The sequence below is a fragment of the Chlamydotis macqueenii genome, chromosome 8 (assembly GCF_036417535.1).
Source record: "Chlamydotis macqueenii isolate bChlMac1 chromosome 8, bChlMac1.mat, whole genome shotgun sequence".
Taxonomy (NCBI): domain Eukaryota; kingdom Metazoa; phylum Chordata; class Aves; order Otidiformes; family Otididae; genus Chlamydotis; species Chlamydotis macqueenii.
This window is the reverse complement of record NC_141563.1, coordinates 27,227,238-27,245,340: the sequence shown is the minus strand read 5'-3', so window position 1 is coordinate 27,245,340 and position 18,103 is coordinate 27,227,238. Positions and strand designations below refer to the sequence as shown.

The window sequence follows — 18,103 nt, the reverse complement described above, 5'->3', positions numbered from 1 at the left end:
GGCAGATTTTAGATGACAGTTATTTACCTCAGTCTAACACCATGTATGCACAAATGGAATTTATTTTACAGCTGCAGATATTAGCCAGAAAAGGAGAGGAAATCTTACAGTCTCATGTAAAATATAATTATGTCTGTTTTCTGCTCCTTGGAAGGCAAATAAAGAGGGAAAAATGAATCCACTGCTAGCATTTAATGGGACTTGTCTAAATGATATCAAACAAATAACAACCAGCAACAATTCAAACACCTTCACTTTTATTTTTTCCATAGGGGAATTCCAGAAACTAAGACCTCATTGCCTTAAACACTTTCACTCCTACAGGGCAGGATTAGGCCCGTGCCTCAGTATGTCTCTTCGCTTTGAGGTCTTCAAACTACTGAAGAAAGAGGAAAAAAAAAAAAAAATCACAAAGGCACTAATGCTTATTCTCTCCCTCCTGAGATGTATGCCCATGCCCCCCCTCTTCTCCCTGTTCCTTATGCAATCGCCGCCAATCAACCAGGAAACTGTTGCTAACTCTTGAATTTTGCAAGTTAGCAAGTAAAATAATAAAACAATGTTTTAACTGTCAGAGATCCTGGCTCGCAAAGTGCACTTTGGTCATTTCCTTTAATAACTGTAGTTTAGCAGTAATGATTTATAATAGTTCATAATATTCTACTAACTGTACTGTATTAATAATACTAATACTTTGCCCTTGCCTAGTGTCTTCTGTCAGAAGATATCAAAGCGGCACACGCCGCCGTGAGGGAAGTATCACTACTTCCCCATTAAGGACCGGGAAACCATGACTCCAAGCCGTGACCGAGGTTGGGATTCCCGGTCCCCAACCCAGCGTGGTAGCCACCACGTCGGCCTTCACTTCTCCCGCCGTGGTTTTGTGACAGCAGTCGAGTCTGATCGATGGGGCTGAAGATTTAATGTGATTAAAGCCTTCTCAAAAAGCAGGGCTTGGCCAGTGGTTTGGGGGCCATGGGATTGACAGGAGATACCGAGGGAGGTGGGGACTTCGCCCCACAGTGGTACGATAAATACACTCACGTCGGCATTCAGACACAAGGGGCAAAAGAGGAGCGATAAATATCCACTGCGCCTGTGCCCTTCTCTCCAGCGGGAGATGGATAAATACAACGTTTAGATGTCGCTCGGTGCTCTGAGGATGGCAGTTATGGGCCCTGACACCAACTCTTTGGGAGTCCAAAACGGAAGAGAAGGGGCCCGAGGCATCGCTGGCATGGCTGAGATTATGTGAAAGCAGGCCGGATGGCAGCGGCTGCGCAGGGAAACATTTTGGAAGAGAAAACAGCCCCAGCCCTCCCCCTCAAACGATCAATTAAAAGCCATCCTTCTGCCGAGAGCCGGGCGAGGAGAGCAAATGAGGGCCGCGAGCAGAACAGCCACCCGGCCGGGCTCTGCATGACAATTGATGGGAAGGGGAGGCCGGAGCGGGTGGCGGGGGGAGGCAGCCCCATCCCTCCTCTCGCCGTAGTGATTAGGTATTCCGAGTGCGCCAGATCGCCCCAAATAACAGAAAGAGAAATATAAACTGGAGACCAGCGGATCCAAGGCAGGCCAGATGGCCCCGCAGCCGGCAGGGCCTGCTCCCATCCAGCCCTTCCCCACTTTAACTGTTCAAACATTTCTTTATCCCGACAAGACAATTAAGCCAAACAGTATGGAAAGGAGTCTCGGCAACAGTTTGCAGAGGGAGCGGGAAGGTTGTTGCCAGAAAAGCAGAAAAAGGCGGCGATTGCTGCATGCTCCAAGACCTCCCTCCACGCAGCACACCTAGCTCCATAAGGACAGTGCATTTTCAGTGGTGAGACGGGGATGGACACATGGCCTCCATCACTGCTACTGCCCACCTGCCTGCCCACCCCTTCAGAAAATCCACTGTTGCTCCCTCACTCCTTCGACATCATGCACGATGGAAAGCAAACGTTCCACTTGATTTATTTCATCATTTCATAAGCAATGTTAAGCTTGCAATTTCCCATGGTCACGGCTGATTATTATTAGCAACAAAGCGTCACTTCATGTTAGATCCCAAATTTTACCGGCCTTGTAAGTGGTGCATCCCAGCAGGAAGAGTTGTGAGACTGAGCAATGCAGCTGTGCACGTGTGTGTTCCCCCTCCAACCCATTGTTCTGCCACAAAATAGAAGAAGAAAAACCTTCTTCTCCTCCAGCACATGTATGTACGTGCACATGTCCATCCCTACAATGGTCCCAGCCCATAAACACAAAGCCCAGCACGCACATGACTGGCCAGGCGGGTGGTTGTAGGGACAGTCCTCGGTCTGATTGCCAAAGCACTACGCTACGCAGGAATTCAGGCTGTGGTCATCATAGCCCTGATGTTCATCACCTGCAAGTGCAATTTTCATTTGATCAATAACAAACCAGCTGTTTCGAAAGGACAAATGAACCCCATGCTAGAGATGTTCTTTAAAACCCTGAAGTGGAACAAAGAGCTCACTAACTTGGTGCACAAACTCTCTTGCAGGGAAGGAATCAGTTGCAGAACAAAGTGGCTGTGTCCAAACAGCCAAGGTTAAATACGATTATGAAAAATGATAAAAACAATGTTAATAGAACGACTCCCACCTTATCTACCAGTCCCAAAGGACAGACAAGGATCCCAGCCCACTCACCGACACAATCGCTCATCCCCAGGGCGCACCAGGAGCTGGGCGAGAGCCACCCGCAGCAGCAGGGAAACTGAGGCTAGGAGAGCCAGTCTCTGATCGGAGGACGAACAGCGAACCACTGGCCACCTCCACCCATCAGGCACTGCTCCATGAGACACAGACAACAAACAATGAAGACCAAGCAGCAACAGGAGACCACGTTCTGTGGTCCAAGGAGGCTGGGGACGCGGGCAGCCTGGCCGAGATGGCAGAGGTGTACGCTCTGACAAGGTCCAGCTCTTTGCCAAGAGATCTCAGCTTCGACAGGGACCTCTGCCTGTCACTTTGTGGGAAAGTGACGCCATGGTGACTGGGTACAGAAGGCCACTGGGATAGATTTTATTAGAAGCAAAGAATAAAACCAGGGATATTTTTTTTTTTAATTTTAAAACAGGGCTATAGATCTCTTTTGCAGAAAGGAACATGCCATTTATTTCCACTCCTTCTAGGAATCTCGACTATCGTACGCTTATTAAAGGAAACCCATAAAATATGTCTCCTGGTGTCTTTAACACATGCTTTACAAGAAGCCCCTAAACTCTAACAAATGGCGTTATTTTTCGCAGTAAGTACCTAAGAGAACAGGCCCATCCAGCACATGTTACGTCTGTGTCTCCCTAGAAAGGCTCGGCTTTTGTACATGCTCCCCATATGCTCCATCCCTCCGGATGTCCTGAGTACCTTTGTTTTGTAGCAAGAGACAACTTGCCCAAATCCAAACATCCCAGCCCAGTTTGCTGAGCAACAAGAGGCACAAACCCACCCAGGTGCATCCCAAAGGAGATGCTCTCCCTTTGTGGGATGCACAGTACAGGTACCGCTGGCAAGCAATACCCTGCTTTTAAAAGGAAAGATTCACCCAAATGACTGAGCCATCTCTGCTGCACAAATGCATATCTCACTGGGCCAGGTGCTAATCTGGGTTATACCAGCACATATGCAAAATAATTTTACTGAATTCTGTGAATTTCCTCCACTGGTGAAAAGAGGATGAGACTTTGCTCCCTTGATGCAGAGAACTGAATAGAGCAACTTCCAAATGCTCCTTGAGATGACAATGCCTGACATTGGATTCTTCTTTTGCTGCAAAGTATCTCAAGTATAAACCTATTTTTCATTAAAATTAAATCTCAGTGCATTGAATTAGGGTTTTTTTAAAAAAAAAAAATTAAAAAAGAAAAATAAAGTTTCTTAGAAAATCACCATTTAAGCTACGGGGTAAAACAAACATTTTAATGAGCTATTCAAAAAAGGCAGAAGAAAATGCAGTGCAATCAGAGTAATTCACCTTCCATGTAACACAAACCCTTTCAGGAATCTGAAAAATACAACTGAAGGATTGTGCTCTGCAGATCTGAAAAGCACCCATTGGACATGTAAAGGCGTTGCTGATCTAAGAAAATTTTACAATTTTTGCTCGCTGTTGTAGAAAAGCCTTGTTACATTTTCGCCTAGAATCTACAGCCACCTACGTGCAACAGATTTTCCATCGGGAGCAAAAGTAGGCGGTTTTTACAAAGGGTTACATAAAACAATTACACAAGGAATCCACAAAACTTCTCAGGGGCCAATAACAGGAGACAACACCCCCCCCCCCCAAAGTGTGCATTTATATAGAAACTCCAAAAATATGCACACAAATGTCAATGCAAAAGAGGATCATGATTGATTATGCCTGCAAACTGTGATCTCTCAAATTCTTCATTGCAGAAGTTTTTCTTTTCGAATGGTCAACATCAAAGACCATCAGGATCCTCTAAAAAGCTCTGCCGCTCGCTCTCTCAGCCTCCAGCAAACACACCCACACGTGTGTACGCACACACCAAATAAACCTGCCACGTTAATGGAGCGAAGTTTCCGTGGTGCGGTATCTCTATGTGATGGGAATATGATACAGAGCCAACAGACATATTTAATGCGCACCATCCTGGTAGTTACGGAAGAATTTTAACGCCGATGAAATATCAGGGATGTTGCATTTGCTCGGCTCTACCTTGCAGCTAAAAGAAATCTAACAATATGGACAAGAAAAACAACAAAACAAAACACCTTCCACTTCTGCCCAAGTTTTCCAAGCTGCTTGCAAAGTTTTCATTCTGCTTCCCTTCCCCGGCAAGTCGCTGGCCGCAGCGCTTGTGGCGGTGGGGAGCCGGGTGTCGCCGTGCCTGCCTCTCGCACGCGCTTGTGCAAGGCCCCGGCTGCTCCTGGGAGTTACAGGACCCACATTCGACACACGCTGCTGGCAAAGGCGAGGTGCAGCGGTGGATGCAAGTGTGGGTGCGTCTGTCTGTCTGCAGCTGCGCTCCATGGGGTCTAATTCATTTAACAGATTTACTTCTTTAAAGGGGGGATCTGACAGGATTTTGCTAGCAGGATCCACAGCAGCTGATGTGCTCTAAATTCACTTAGCTGGCAGACCTGCTCCTCTGCCACTATCTCCCAGAGTACTCTTTCAAGCAAGCTTAATTTCCACAGCCAGGTTATATGAATAAGGGAAAGAACATCGACAGAGATGCCTCTAAGCCTTGCCATCTCACCTGCCTCCCCCCGGGATAATTATATTACCGGCTTACACACATACGCAGCCATACATGCTCCCACCTACAGCCGCTTCCCCTCTGGACACAAAAGGAAGGGAGAGGAGATGCTGAACAGCGAGAGGAGCATACGGCATGAAAAGTAGCATGGTCAGGGGTGGATCGGAAGGAGAGGGGGGAGACAGATAAAAGATCACATTCGTAGCGCGAAGAACACATAGCTTCTGCCTTCAGTGGAAATCATCCTACCCTCGCAAATGCCGACATAAAAGACACACTTGCAGCGTATTTCAAAACCAAAGAGCGATGGATTTACAAGGCAGGTTGATTTTATGATGACTTTTATTGAAAAGGTACGCGGGGTTTAGGCAGATGCCTTTTAGCGCCGGTAAGTTAGCACAGTGCCTAATGCAAGGAGACAGCCTGAGGAAGCAGCGCCGACAGGGGAGAGAGAGCCACAATGTCTCTATTACTCTCCTCGGCATCATAAAGGGGAGAAGAAAAATCACGTCTGAAAAGGAGGGGAAGGAACGGTGCAGCAGGTTTTTGTTGGAAAAAAATATAGTAATTATAACAACAACAACAACAACAAAAAATTGTTTTCCAGGAAGAAAATTCAACAGAACAAAGGAGCCCACGTGAAAAGCAAATCACTCCTCGGTCTATACATCTGGGTTTGCAGGAAAACTCCAATCATAAGTTAGTGCTCTTCTTCAGGGCACCGCGCTCTGCTGCCCCAGACCACTCCCTGTCAAGGGTCACCTCCCAGCTCAGCAAGCCTGGAAGCCCCCCTAACGAAGGACAGTTCTGCCCTCCTCTGTGGGCAACACCACAAGGGACAAGGTGATGGGGGAGCTGGGAATTACAGTCACGAGTACCCGGACTGGTTTCCTTCAGTCCAACCACGGACCTGCGGAAGGGCACATCACCTTTCAACAGGCACCAATGGGAAGAAGCACTTAGAGAAAGCGCATAGTGCCACAGCTTATTGAATCGCAAGAAAGGATTCGCATTTATGTCTCAAAGAGGAGCTCAGTGGCCAGAAATACTCCTAAGTTGACCTGAGGAAAAGGTACTTTTGTCCTAACCCAAAGCATGAACCCTGAAGGTGACGCATTTGCTCTAAGAACAGTGTGCAGGAAGAACAGGACGGAAAGAAGTACCTGAAGAAGCAGGGGGTCCCTGTTTGCTGCAAACTCTGGGAAAGTTTCTGGCAACACGCTCCAGCCGAATCCCTGTTTACACAAAGATATAAGTACCAGCACCTACAGCCTGGCACTGGGACACGGGCAGTTTTCTACACTGTCAATGTTGTCTCTCCAGCTGCATGCTGGAAGACAAGTCTCCTGCAAGAGCACCTCACTTTAAAATCTGACAATGTCCGTTGAGAAGAGACAAGGCAATACCGCGCGGTAGGGCCTGGCAGGCAGGAGGGGCCGGTTTTCCTCCACCTTCAGCAAGAACTGCAGCACTATGGAACAATCACCTGTTGAGTATCTCAACGAGGAGCAACTAGAGAAGAACCAACAAGTCAACGGAGGTACTTACATCTGTCACTTCGGTCTTCGGGACTGGATGACGTCTCCCGGTCAGAAATGAGGCCAGAAACGGCGAAGATCTTCTTCCCCGTATCATCAACTTTGAGGGATCCGGGGGAGCTGGAGGGGAGCTGTGTGCCAAACTCGTACTCCTTCCCATCAGCATCGGAGAAGCGCAGGTGGGGTGACTCAGTGTCGTGGCAGTTTTTCAGGCGTTTGGCCGGCGTGAAGGCTGACTGGTAGCTCTCCCGGTCTTCGGTAGATGCAAAGGGGCGGAAAGCCCCAACGCCACTGTGGTTCAACATACTGATCGGGGTGCAGTCCAGGTTGGGGGGCGCAAACTGGGGGTGGAGGTGAAGCAAGGATGGGGGAAAGTCACGGTTTGCAAACGCTCCTGGCACCCCACCTTGCCGGTGATACATGGAGGCAAAAGTGTACGAGCCATTGGTAAAGGGAATATGCACGTCCTTATCTGCTGACACGGGGACCCCAAAAGGCCTCGGCTGCTGGCAGGGAATGGAAGCATCACGGCTGGCTTCAGCAGTGGAGGCGAGAACCATCAGTGCCGGGGAGGCCAGAGGGTTGGGGAGGTAGGGTGAGTTCTCCATCTTGAACGCTGCCCGGTGTAAGTCCATTGGAGTTTCTTTCCTCAGCAGGATCACAAGCGGAATGATCTTCCCTGGAAGGAAAGCAAGGCGATGCCTGGGAACGGAGCCGGAAAAATTACTGGAGCATCGTCACCCTCTGAACGCTGCAAGGAAACAGAAAAGAAAAGAAAACACAATTGGTTAGGTCTCTGCGCTCATCTCCCCGGGACGCTCCAGTGGCAGGGTGGCCACATGTGTTACAACCCATCGGCCGGAGACGCACCACTGTTCTCATTCAAGAAAATCAATAGACAACTTCACACACTGGTGGAATCAGCTCTGGCCCTCCAGGTTAAAGGGTATCATCCAGCGCAGATGAATGAAAGGCAGACCAAACATAATAACATGCAGATTTAATAACCCTCTAATAAACAAGGTTTGGTCTAAAATTAAGATAGTAACTCCAAATTATAATTGGAATTTTATATGGTACAGGAGGCGTGTATGTATAATTGCAATAAACTTGAGAAAGCCCACACATGCGCACCACACTATTTGCTCAGGGGCATGTGCGTGTGGAACAGATATAAAAAAACATATTGCACACAGTTACCCAAAAAACACAGCATAAGTGGTTATACTGTACATGATGCCTAAGATGTACGTAACAGACGTATTTTTTCTTGCTGTCAGGGTGTACATGCGTAGGCAAGTACTTGCGCACACAGTACTTGATACCATCATATATGTGTGTGTATATATATACACACACGCACACAATACTGGAATGTAGGAATGTGACAGTGCATGGGTGTGTCTGTGTAACGCACAAACACTCACACATGCACGCACAGTCTCTGCTAGCCAAAGGAGAAGAGACTTCCCCAGCAAAATGCCTGGCGTCTCTGACAATATTTAAAATCATAATGGGTGCTTCTGCCATCTGATCTCTGAAAGCGTCTGCCTTTCGGGTCGGGGACAAGAGAGAATGGATCAGTAATTTTAGTTCCTAATGCACTCACTCTTAAGTAGATTTGTAAACTGCCCTGGATGGGCCATTAACATTTAGAGGAAAATGTTAACAAAATTTCTGCCTCGCATCTTGCCAGGCCTCCTAGGTTGGCTGCAGCCACCCAGCCAGCCACAACCCCTTCCCAGGGTGGAAGAAGGGAAAATGCTCCTTTCTGGTATCTCCCCCAGTTCGCTTCGGCTTTTTGTGTTGTTATTTTCTCCCCCAATCAATCTTGTGTCTTTTCTTTCGAGCTTCCGCTGCCTGCCATTCAGGCCCCACAACCCAGCTTAAAATACAAGGACTATAACTTTGAAACAATATACTAGCCGCCGGAGCTCAAAGGGCCAGAAAAATCATATAATAATAAAAAGCGGTTACAAATTGTGCCTCTTAAATCCAGAGGGTCAAACATCTCAAATAAAACTTAGTGAAAGAGTGTCTCCCTAATGGAGTGTCTTTTGTGCTCCATGAATGAAGGAGCCTAGGTTAACAAAGTCTATGAAATCCAGTCTGTGGCTTTAATGCAGTTCAGTGATAACATTTCCTCTCTCCCATCCTGTACCCAGCCACTCCACGGACTGTTATTAATTGTGAAGATGAGTGGACATCATCTCTCCGCTTCCTCATTTGGCACCCATCCTTACAGACATCATTGCTAAATTACCAGATTATGTATCTCGCATTAACAGACTTGCAGTCTTCCAAATTTTAAATAACTTTCCCGTCGAGTTCTCACCACAGAGAGCAACGGGGAGACGGGGAGTGAGAGATGCCAAGGGCATCCTGGTCAGCACCGCAGTCCTGGGTACCCTCACTCCGCTGCTTCGCGCGAGGCTGAGCAGAAACTGGAGGTCAGGGAACCGCAGCCACTGGCAAATCTGGAGTCACTGGGGGCTTATGCAACGGTGTAAATACGTATATACACAAACATGATTATATGGCTGAAGAGGTGCGTGCACACAAGCCACCGTTCTCAGAAATAAACAATCATTAACATGGAAGTGGAACTCAGCAATCACGGGAAAACACGGATTTCCAGGGGAAAAAAAAAAAGCAACCACCCCTGCCTCCTTTTCTATTTTTACTTGTGCTGTCACCCCATTACGTTAAATGTATTTCATAAATTTGTAATCTGGCCGCAACACTTGACACTCCTGTAGGATACTGTGAATCACTACGGCCGTTTATTCGTTTGCAAACTTCATTACACCGGGAATAAATCAACACATTACAATATCTCAGCCAGCCAAATTTAATTTTTTTTCAGCTCTCACTTCCTTTTTCGTTCTCTCTTGCTCCCCTCTCACCCAGCACCTCCCCACCCCCAGCAACGTGGACAGATTAGACGGCGGTGGACCAGTCATTATGAAAATCTATTGTTAATACACTCCCAATGTCAAAATGTCATAGGTTTAAATACAGCACCCCAAAATAAGAAAACTAACTGACCTTTTTAATTAAAAAAATATGGATTGCAGGGTAATCAGCTGGAGGGAACACTTGGGTGCCGAGAAGGCAGCGGGCACAGGCAGAACGAGGAACTGCTACTTTTCTGCCTCTATGCTGATTTTTTTTAATTTAGCACCTCGCGCAAATCCAGATTAAAATAACTCCAGCTATTGATCCGAGCAGTGGAATTGACATTAATTTTAGTTCACTTCTCACTTTGCAAAGGGATCAATAGGAAGTAATAACAGCTGACATCCCCGCTGAAAGGAGGAGAAAAGACAGGCTAGAGACAGAAATCGAAAAGCAACAAAATAAATCAGCAGCTACTTTTCCACGGCATCAGACAAACTCCAAACAGATTGCAAAAAGTCTTTGTTGAATTAACTAAACAAGGAGGAGAGGGAGGGGGGGGGTGGAGATCAATCTGTGGAGCTACATAAACTGTCTACCAAGTATGAAGGTTAGACGGGCAGGCTGAAAACAAAGTCTGGTTTTGTTATTATTATTATTTTCTTAATGGCTACTTATATGCATAGTTATTGGGTTTCACAGCTACCCTGTTTCAGGTGTATACAAATTACCTGTGTGATGGTGTAGGTTACTAATAACAAGGCTAAACACGCCACAAGCAAGACAAATTGAATCAACAGCCTTTGGGTCTGAACCTTAAAAAAAAAAAAAACAACAAAAAACCAACAAAAAACCAAACCCCCTCTCAGCACGGAACAAGTTGTAATCGCTTATCTCTGCCTCAGTTTTGGTTCCCTTGCTTACGAAGGCACCGTGCTGAATTAGTTAAGAGGAAAGTCTGATCAAAGTAGGAGAAGCCATGACAGAGCTGGATTTAGCAGGCATCACAAACACCCAGCAAGTAGAGAAAACAGCGGTGGCCACCGGTCAAGAAGCGTAAAAACCCCCTTGCAGATCAGCCCGCAAAGAGCCACGCACGTATGCAAGCGCATGCACGGCCCGTGCGCAGCCCCCAGATCTGCAAATCTTTTACTAAAATGTTCCTCGGAGTTCCTAGGACTCAATCGCCTCTCTGCTATCGATTAAAATAAATAAAGCACACCGCTCTGGTTTCTACAACAGGTTGCATTTTTGTGGTCTCTCAACCATTTCCAAATGCCAGAGATTAAAATAATGGGGCAAATTAACATTTTTCTCCCTCCAGAAACAAAGTTTTCTCGGGGAAAAAAAAAATTAATTAACAAGCTATGGGGAAAAAAAAAAAGATTAAAAAAATAGGAAACCCAGGAAAATTGATGATGCATGTAAATTAGGAAAGACTCAGGAAAAAAAAATCACAATATCCATTTACATTAAAAAGTTTTTTCCCCATAAATGTCAAGTAGGAATTTAGAAATATGCTCTGCGCAGAAAAGCCAAAGATTATAAAACAAAATAATGCCAGCTGTTTGGGGATTTAAGTGCTCAAATGGATTATATATTTGAACCAAACTGGATTTCCTTATAATAAATAAAACAAATGCAAGCTCGAAAGCCAACAAAGGAGAGCTCTCATCTCTGGATTAAGATACAAAGGAAAAACAGTTAATTTTTTTTTTTCCAACGCGTGAAATATGCCAACTGCAGCAGCACACCGGGGTGTGAAAACCAGTTTAAGGGGAAAAGGAAAAAAAAAATAAAAATAGAGGAGCGGAGGAGACGGCAGCGGGGCCGGAGTGGCCACCCCCGGCCCCAGCCCCGGTACCGGTATCGGCCCCGGCGCGCAGGGCAGCCCGGCCTCTGCCCCCTCGCCCCGCACTGCACGCCCGCTTTTGTTTTGCTGCAAACTTCTTAAAAAAAAAAATTATTTTTTAAGGAAAAAAGAGGGGGGGGGGGAAGCCCCCGGGTGGAGATGGTGCTCCCCGCGGCGGCGGGCTGCAGGAGGGAGAGAGCGGCGGGGCTTCCGCAAGAGGGGAAAAAAAAAAAAAAAAAAAAAAGAGGGAAAGAAGAAGAAAGAAAAAAAAAAAACCCCAAACCTACCGAGGGCTTTGCTGGCCGCTTTGCCCCCGGCCCCGTTCCCAACTTGGCGAAACCCGAGCGAAAATCGCGGGCGGCAGCGCCCGGGGGAGAAGAGCCCCGCTCCGCCGGGAAAGGCGGGTACCGGGCACCGATACCGGCACCGGGAGCCGACCGGGCACCGGGCGCCTCCTCTACCCCTCACTCCCGATTTCTCTCCCCGGCCCGGGGAGGTGGTGGGGGAAAGTTGTTAAATAAACCCAAATCAAACGAGAGGAGACGGGGGCGAGCCCCGGGCCGGAGCCTACCGCCGCCGCCGAGCCCCGCCGCTCCGCTCTTGCCGCCGGCGAGTGACACAGGTGTGCGGCGGGGCCGGGGCTGCGGGCTCGGCCCGCTCCCACCGGGAATTCTCCTCGGGAATTACCCAACCCCCGGCCAGGGCGGCGGGAGGGGGGTCCGGCACCCCGCTCCGTGCAGCCCGTTAAGTCGCCTTCCCACTACCCCCCCACTCCCACCCCCCCGCGACTTTTTCCTCCTCCTGAAACCCCCAGTCACAAAGATGATCAAACGCGAAGATGACCAGAGTTGTTTGGATTTATTGCAACAATCACTTACCATACACATTTCCTGTGTGGAAGGACAAGCATTCAATACAACTCTTTAAGTAGACAGTTCCTAATGATTTCATTGTGGTCAACCAGATGGTTTTTATGTATTTAGATCTGAAGGTGAAGAATTATTTTCCACGCTTCCAACCTATTTACAGATTTCCCTGGTCTACAGCTGGGGTTGTTGGTTAAAAAGCAAGAAAATCCTGCGATTTCTCGATCGCATCGCTGGATGATCCAGAAAGTTTTCTAAAGGACCTAAAGCGAAAACAGGGATAATTCCTTTCACCTCTTCTGGCTTTCCAAGCCACGCAATTCACATGTGGAGTAATTTTAGCTCATTCGTTGAATAACGCTGGCAATTCAAACCGCCTCTCTACCTTTTGTTTTATCTGCAATCGTAAAACCAGAACAACACCCCACGGGAGATCCAGGCGCTTGGTTCCTACCTGAGAGCAGCCGGGGGGCAAGGGCGGCAATCTGTTAGGGATGAAGGACCCGAGGATGTCGGACGAACTGCAGCCTCGTCCGAAATCAAGCTAAGTGGCGGCTTAGCAGCGCGCGTTTTAAAAAAATAATCATAATTCGGTCTTCGAACGGGGATCGCGCATTTTTGGTACGGCTTAAAACTCAAGTTCACGCGGAGAGCGCACCAAAAATGAAAGCTTCGGAGTAAATAAAATTACTGGCTGTTCGCTGTTTCTGGAGCGCACAGAAACCCCGGCGGGTTTGGGTTGTTTGGGTTTTTGGGGGTTGGATTTTTTTTCGGGTACTTTTATTGCAAAATAAGAGCCTTAGCTTCTGTATCAAAAAAAAAAAAAAATCCAAAACCAAAAAACAACAAAACCTGAGTGGGTGGGTGCGTGGATCTGCTTATTTCCTTTGAAAAAAAAAAAAAGTTTTTTGTTTTGCAGCCGCTGGGAAATGAAATTGCCGCTGCCCTGAGCGGCCGCGCAGAGAGCGGGGTCGGGGCGCAGCGGAGGAAACAACTCCCCGGGCTGCCCCAACAGGAAAATAAAGTTAAAAAAAAAAAAAAAAAGAGAGAGAGAGAGTTTTTTAAAAATAGTATCTGTTTCGGAGCGAGGGATCCGTGCCGGTCTCTGGGTCCAGCTGCCGCGGCGGGTCCCCGGCACCTGATCCCCCTGGTCACTACAGGCCGCCCCCCCCCCCCAAAAAAAAAAAATTTAAAAAAAAGCCAGCGGGGGGAGGAGGAGGATCCGGGCAGCTCGGGGGTTGCCGGGGGGTGTGGGGGGTGCCCTTTTCTCTGCCGTTCCCCCCGGCATTACCATGCCGATCCCCACCCACCCGGCCCTCCCCGCCGCCGCCCCAGCTTCCCCGGGGCTGAGGAGGGAGAAGAGGGAAAGGGGGAAAAGGGCGGGGGAGGGGGGGTGGAAGAGGAGGAGGAGGAGGAGAGGGGGGAGAAACTTGCCCTGCAAAGTTTGCGTGTGGGCGGGCGGCCCCGGGGGCCGGTACTCACGGTGGGGCCGGCGGGGAGCGGGGCAGTCCCGGGCGTGCGGCCGCGGCTCGCATGGAGCGGGAGGCGGCGGGGGTGCGAGGGAAGGAGCGGTGCTGCCTCTCAGTGCCGGCTCTCATCGGTGAATGAGCCTCCACGCTGCCGGGGACTCCTGCCTGCACACACACACGCACACACACACACACACACACACACACGGAGCCGGGCTGAGCACTGCATACATTAGGGCACTCGGGCAGTATGGGAAATGCAGTCCAGCACCCGGCTCCCGGACGCCGGGCACAGCACCCCCGACTTGCCCAAATGGGGTATCGAGGGGGTGCTCCCCTCCCAGGGACCCCGCTTCTCCCCTCTCCCCCTCCCCCCCAGCCCCTCCGCACCGGCGTCGCCCATCCGCCGTTAGCTCCCGGCACCGGTCGCATTTCCCACCACGCAGCTCCCTCACAAATGGCAGCGGGACCCCGCAGGGTGCCCCCACCCCTCCAGTCCCGGGGCAGCCGGCATCTCCCGGGATGCTGACGGGCAGGCACCCTCCCCTGCTGCTCACGCACCCCACCGCCTCTCCTGGCGCTCAGGGGTGCCCAACGATGGGCACACCCAACAACATCCCCAAATTGGCCTTGGATATCCGCAGCAAAGCCAGAGAGCAAATTAGGGACTTCACGCTCCCAGCATCTCTCCAGCTGCAGCACGCACGCACGGCACGCACATTGCTATTTTAATGTTTCCTGGATGCACGTCGCAGCCCTGCATGAACCCTCCCGCACACGCGCTCCACATCGGCTGCCTGCGATTCCCCTGCCAGTCCAAGGATTGTCCTGAGCAAAAACCGCCAGTCATAGGAAATGGAAGAGCCAGTTTCAGTTGGGGGTTGAGATGAAATGCTCGTCTCATTGTTTCTTGTGAAGTGCACCAAGGATCGATCCAAGAGATTCACATGTTCCAGCTAGGAGGGAACTGTCTTTGTTTTTTCTTCAACTGCGAAATATTTTCAGGTTGTTCTTAAAACCAGAATATGGGCAGCAATTTTTTTTTTTTTGGCTCTTATCTAACTCTGCACTGGCATTCTCAAAAGATGACCGTACAACACAACACACACTGAAAATAGAAGTCCTCTCCATCAGCACCACCAACCACTTGGGCTACATCCTACGTGTGCGAGGGAGAGTAAGAGGGATTACGTGCTTACGTCATCCAACAACTTTCGGGTAAGCAGTGACTCATCACTGAAGTATAGGGGCTGGTTTTGCCTGTTACTCCCCGGGATCGCTGAATGCACCAGCCCCTACAGAAGTATCCACAGGCACAGAGAGAAACGTGGCCCCGGGCCTCAACTGGGTGCGCAGTACAGACCATAAAGGTTTGCTTCTCCGCTGGGCGGAGGCTCACTCATCCTTTCTACAACACTTCAGAGACAGGTCTTACGCAGTCAGAGTGCTTGCACACCTCGTGAATGATGAAATCTTGGGAAATGGTTGTAAATGTAGGAAAAAAAAAAAGGCTTTCTTTTTTTTCATATTTAAATTTCATAGTAAAACAACATGACATTTCAAGCTCCCCAGCTCAGGAAAGCACCTGGGTGAAGGAGCTTCATGTACTTTCTTCACACAGCCATCAGCGGCTCTGCTCCCTGCTCTGACCTGCAGCTCAGCCCTACGGAGACTGAGGACACTGACAAAAAGAGCGTGCGTCCCCTTTGAGGCATCTGCTCCGCTGCCGCTTTCCTGCACGCCGTCTGCGGGAGCGAGGAGGCTGGCAGGGAAGGCAGCAAGCGCTGCCTTCAGCCGTGGGTCAGCTGTGGCACAACAGTAAACGTGGGTTCAGGTTCCTGAGCTCCTTTTCCGCTTTCTATAAAAACTGGCATTTAGATATTCCAGGTAAAAATCTCTCACCACTGTGAGCAACCATTTCTGTGGATACATTCTGCTGACGAATAACATCTTGCAGCTACCCCTTGACTACAGACTGGTTGCTCAAACCAAACCTCTACTTTTTCACCAAAGTTGTAATTTTTTTTTTTTTGCATTGATCATTTCTAACACCTCTTTGGAAATGTAGCTGCCCCACAGGCTTCGCGTACAGACACGCCTGGACACGCGAGTCCTGCCGATTCCTGAGGGGACACTGAATTAATTGGTACCATATGCGTTTTGAAGGCACCCAGAGAATCACAGAACCATAGGATGGGTTGGGTTGGAAGGGACCTTAAGGATCATCTCCTTCCTGCAGCGTGCTCTGCACAGCAGGACCAACCGGTTGAGGACTTAGGTAAATATTCTGTAGATCTGTACAAATGAGCCAGATTTTAAGTAACATCAGAGTTTTGACACACTCCTGGAAGCCGCATTAAAACCCAACCCTTGTCTCCCCGGATATCTTGGGATTCAAGCTGTGACAAGGCACAGCCCAGCTTGTGCTACAGCTTCACCATCGCAATCATAGGATTCTGGTTAAAAAAAGTGCTTTTATTATTATAGCATTTTGAAAAATAATCTCTCAGATTTAAACCTCTTTCTTTTGTTCTTAGCCAAAAAGCAATTTCTTTATTTTACTTTTTCAGTTCCTTTGTATGGGAAAAAAAAAGGATCTGAATCCTGCGCCAGTGTCCAATTTATGCTGGCTGAGAGTTGAGCTCCATGTTTCGAGGCTTGAAAAAAAATTATGCAGCTTTATTTAACTTTATGTTCCTGCACCGTTACCCAAGAACTTAATACAGTTTGGATTCAGGGAACAGTCTGGCATTTAGCTAGCTTCTGTGAGCAATGTCTTCAGAGGAAAATGAGAAGATACACTCAAGTTATTTATATTTGTAATTACCATTAATCTGTATTACTAATGAGGGTTTTGATCCTGAAAATGGATCCATAAACATGGATTCCTGCACCACTACGGAGCTGTGATATGCACAGAGGCCCATAGGAAAAATTTCCACTGAAATATATTCTATGCTTATAATTTGGACCCTAAAATAACTTTGGAGATCTGATTTAACTTTATGTGTGTTGCTCATCTCTAAGAATAACAGGGGGCACCTCCATTTCTTTTTTTTCTTTTTCCCACTTAATATTAAAAAAAAAATTGAGATTGTTATGGGCTATCACAGTGCTGTACCTTCTCATTGCAAATGCTGCTCTAAATACTGAAGTCTAAATTAAATTAATATATACAATCCTGAACCTACAGAGCTGATTAGATGCACTTATACTTTATGCATACAGATTTCAATAGGATTACCAATAATACATAAAGTCAAGTCTGTGTGTAATTTCCACCAAGAATACTGCCTCTGCCTGAAAACCTACTGGGTTCTTACAATACCAGCGTACAGCTCCTGAAACAAGAGACCCCTCACTCACCACTGTGTCCTCCAGCTGCTATTTTAGAAAATAAGATTGAGAAATAGGATAAATTACAGCAACAACTACAGAAGGCATGGGGCAAAGCTGTATGGTGCGTGTGCCAGCAGCGCATCAGGATGCCATGCTGGCGCGTTGTGTTTGTTGGGAACTGCCCTGCTGCGATGCTGTGGTTCCCCCAAAAAGAGACAACCCAAAATTCTGCAAGTATGGGACCGTGTCCTGAAGCCACTGGTGCTGTCACCTCCGCCAACCCTTGCATCCTTTTTCCCGCAGTAGGGGTGGAGGAAGGGATACCTGTTAGTTAATTAATTGATTAAAAAGAAACTTTTAATCGCAATTCGGCTTCGAGGTGCCTGTGGCTTCCAGCGGGGTGTGGGTGGGATGTCCATGCCCTCTGCTGGCTACAGCCAGCGTGTCTCAGTAGCATGCCACCACCACCCTGCCCTCACTGCTGGGACAGGGACCACTCGTCCCCTCCTGGGAGAAGATGCTGGGGAGCACTGCCAGGGGCAGTAGTCCCTGCTGTCCAGATGTTTTTGTCCCTTGGTTTTACCAGAACCGCGGCCCTGGTTTAGGCGCCGATCAGCTGGTGGCTATGCTCCAGGAGGACAGGAGCTCGAAGCCTCCGCAGTCGGCCACTCACTCTTGGATGCTGTTAGCGAGGACATCAGAGATAAAGACTGACCTGTGAGTTTGGGAGCATTATTCTGGTCTTAGCTGCTGATCTGGGCTTTACTCTAAGGATTGGTGTAAGGATTGTCCGACAGCTCATGAGAGCTAATATGGGATCTCTTCGTCTTCTGAGCCATCTGCGACTGCCCTCTGCCAGTCCCCGCTCTCTTGCAGAGGAAGAATCTGGCAGAGGCAGGGCTGAAATCATA

General features: G+C 48.5%; 1 protein-coding gene across 4 annotated transcripts in view; it reads right to left on the bottom strand.

Moving 5' to 3' along the window:
- RNF220 (ring finger protein 220) overlaps nucleotides 1-14,006 on the bottom strand; it is a 223,874-nt gene extending 209,868 nt beyond the window's left edge. For 2 of the 4 annotated variants that reach the window (XM_086753315.1, XM_086753318.1), the window contains exons 1-2: nucleotides 13,867-14,006; nucleotides 6,779-7,519 (exon numbers count right to left, since the gene is read on the bottom strand). In XM_086753315.1, the coding sequence (XP_086609441.1) occupies nucleotides 6,779-7,403 (625 nt within the window). In that variant the 5' untranslated portion in view covers nucleotides 7,404-7,519; nucleotides 13,867-14,006. The remainder of the gene's footprint in view (nucleotides 1-6,778; nucleotides 7,520-13,866) is intronic. The other 2 variants (XM_086753317.1, XM_086753319.1) reach the window with 1 other exon arrangement.
- Between the last annotated feature and the right edge of the window lie 4,097 nt (nucleotides 14,007-18,103).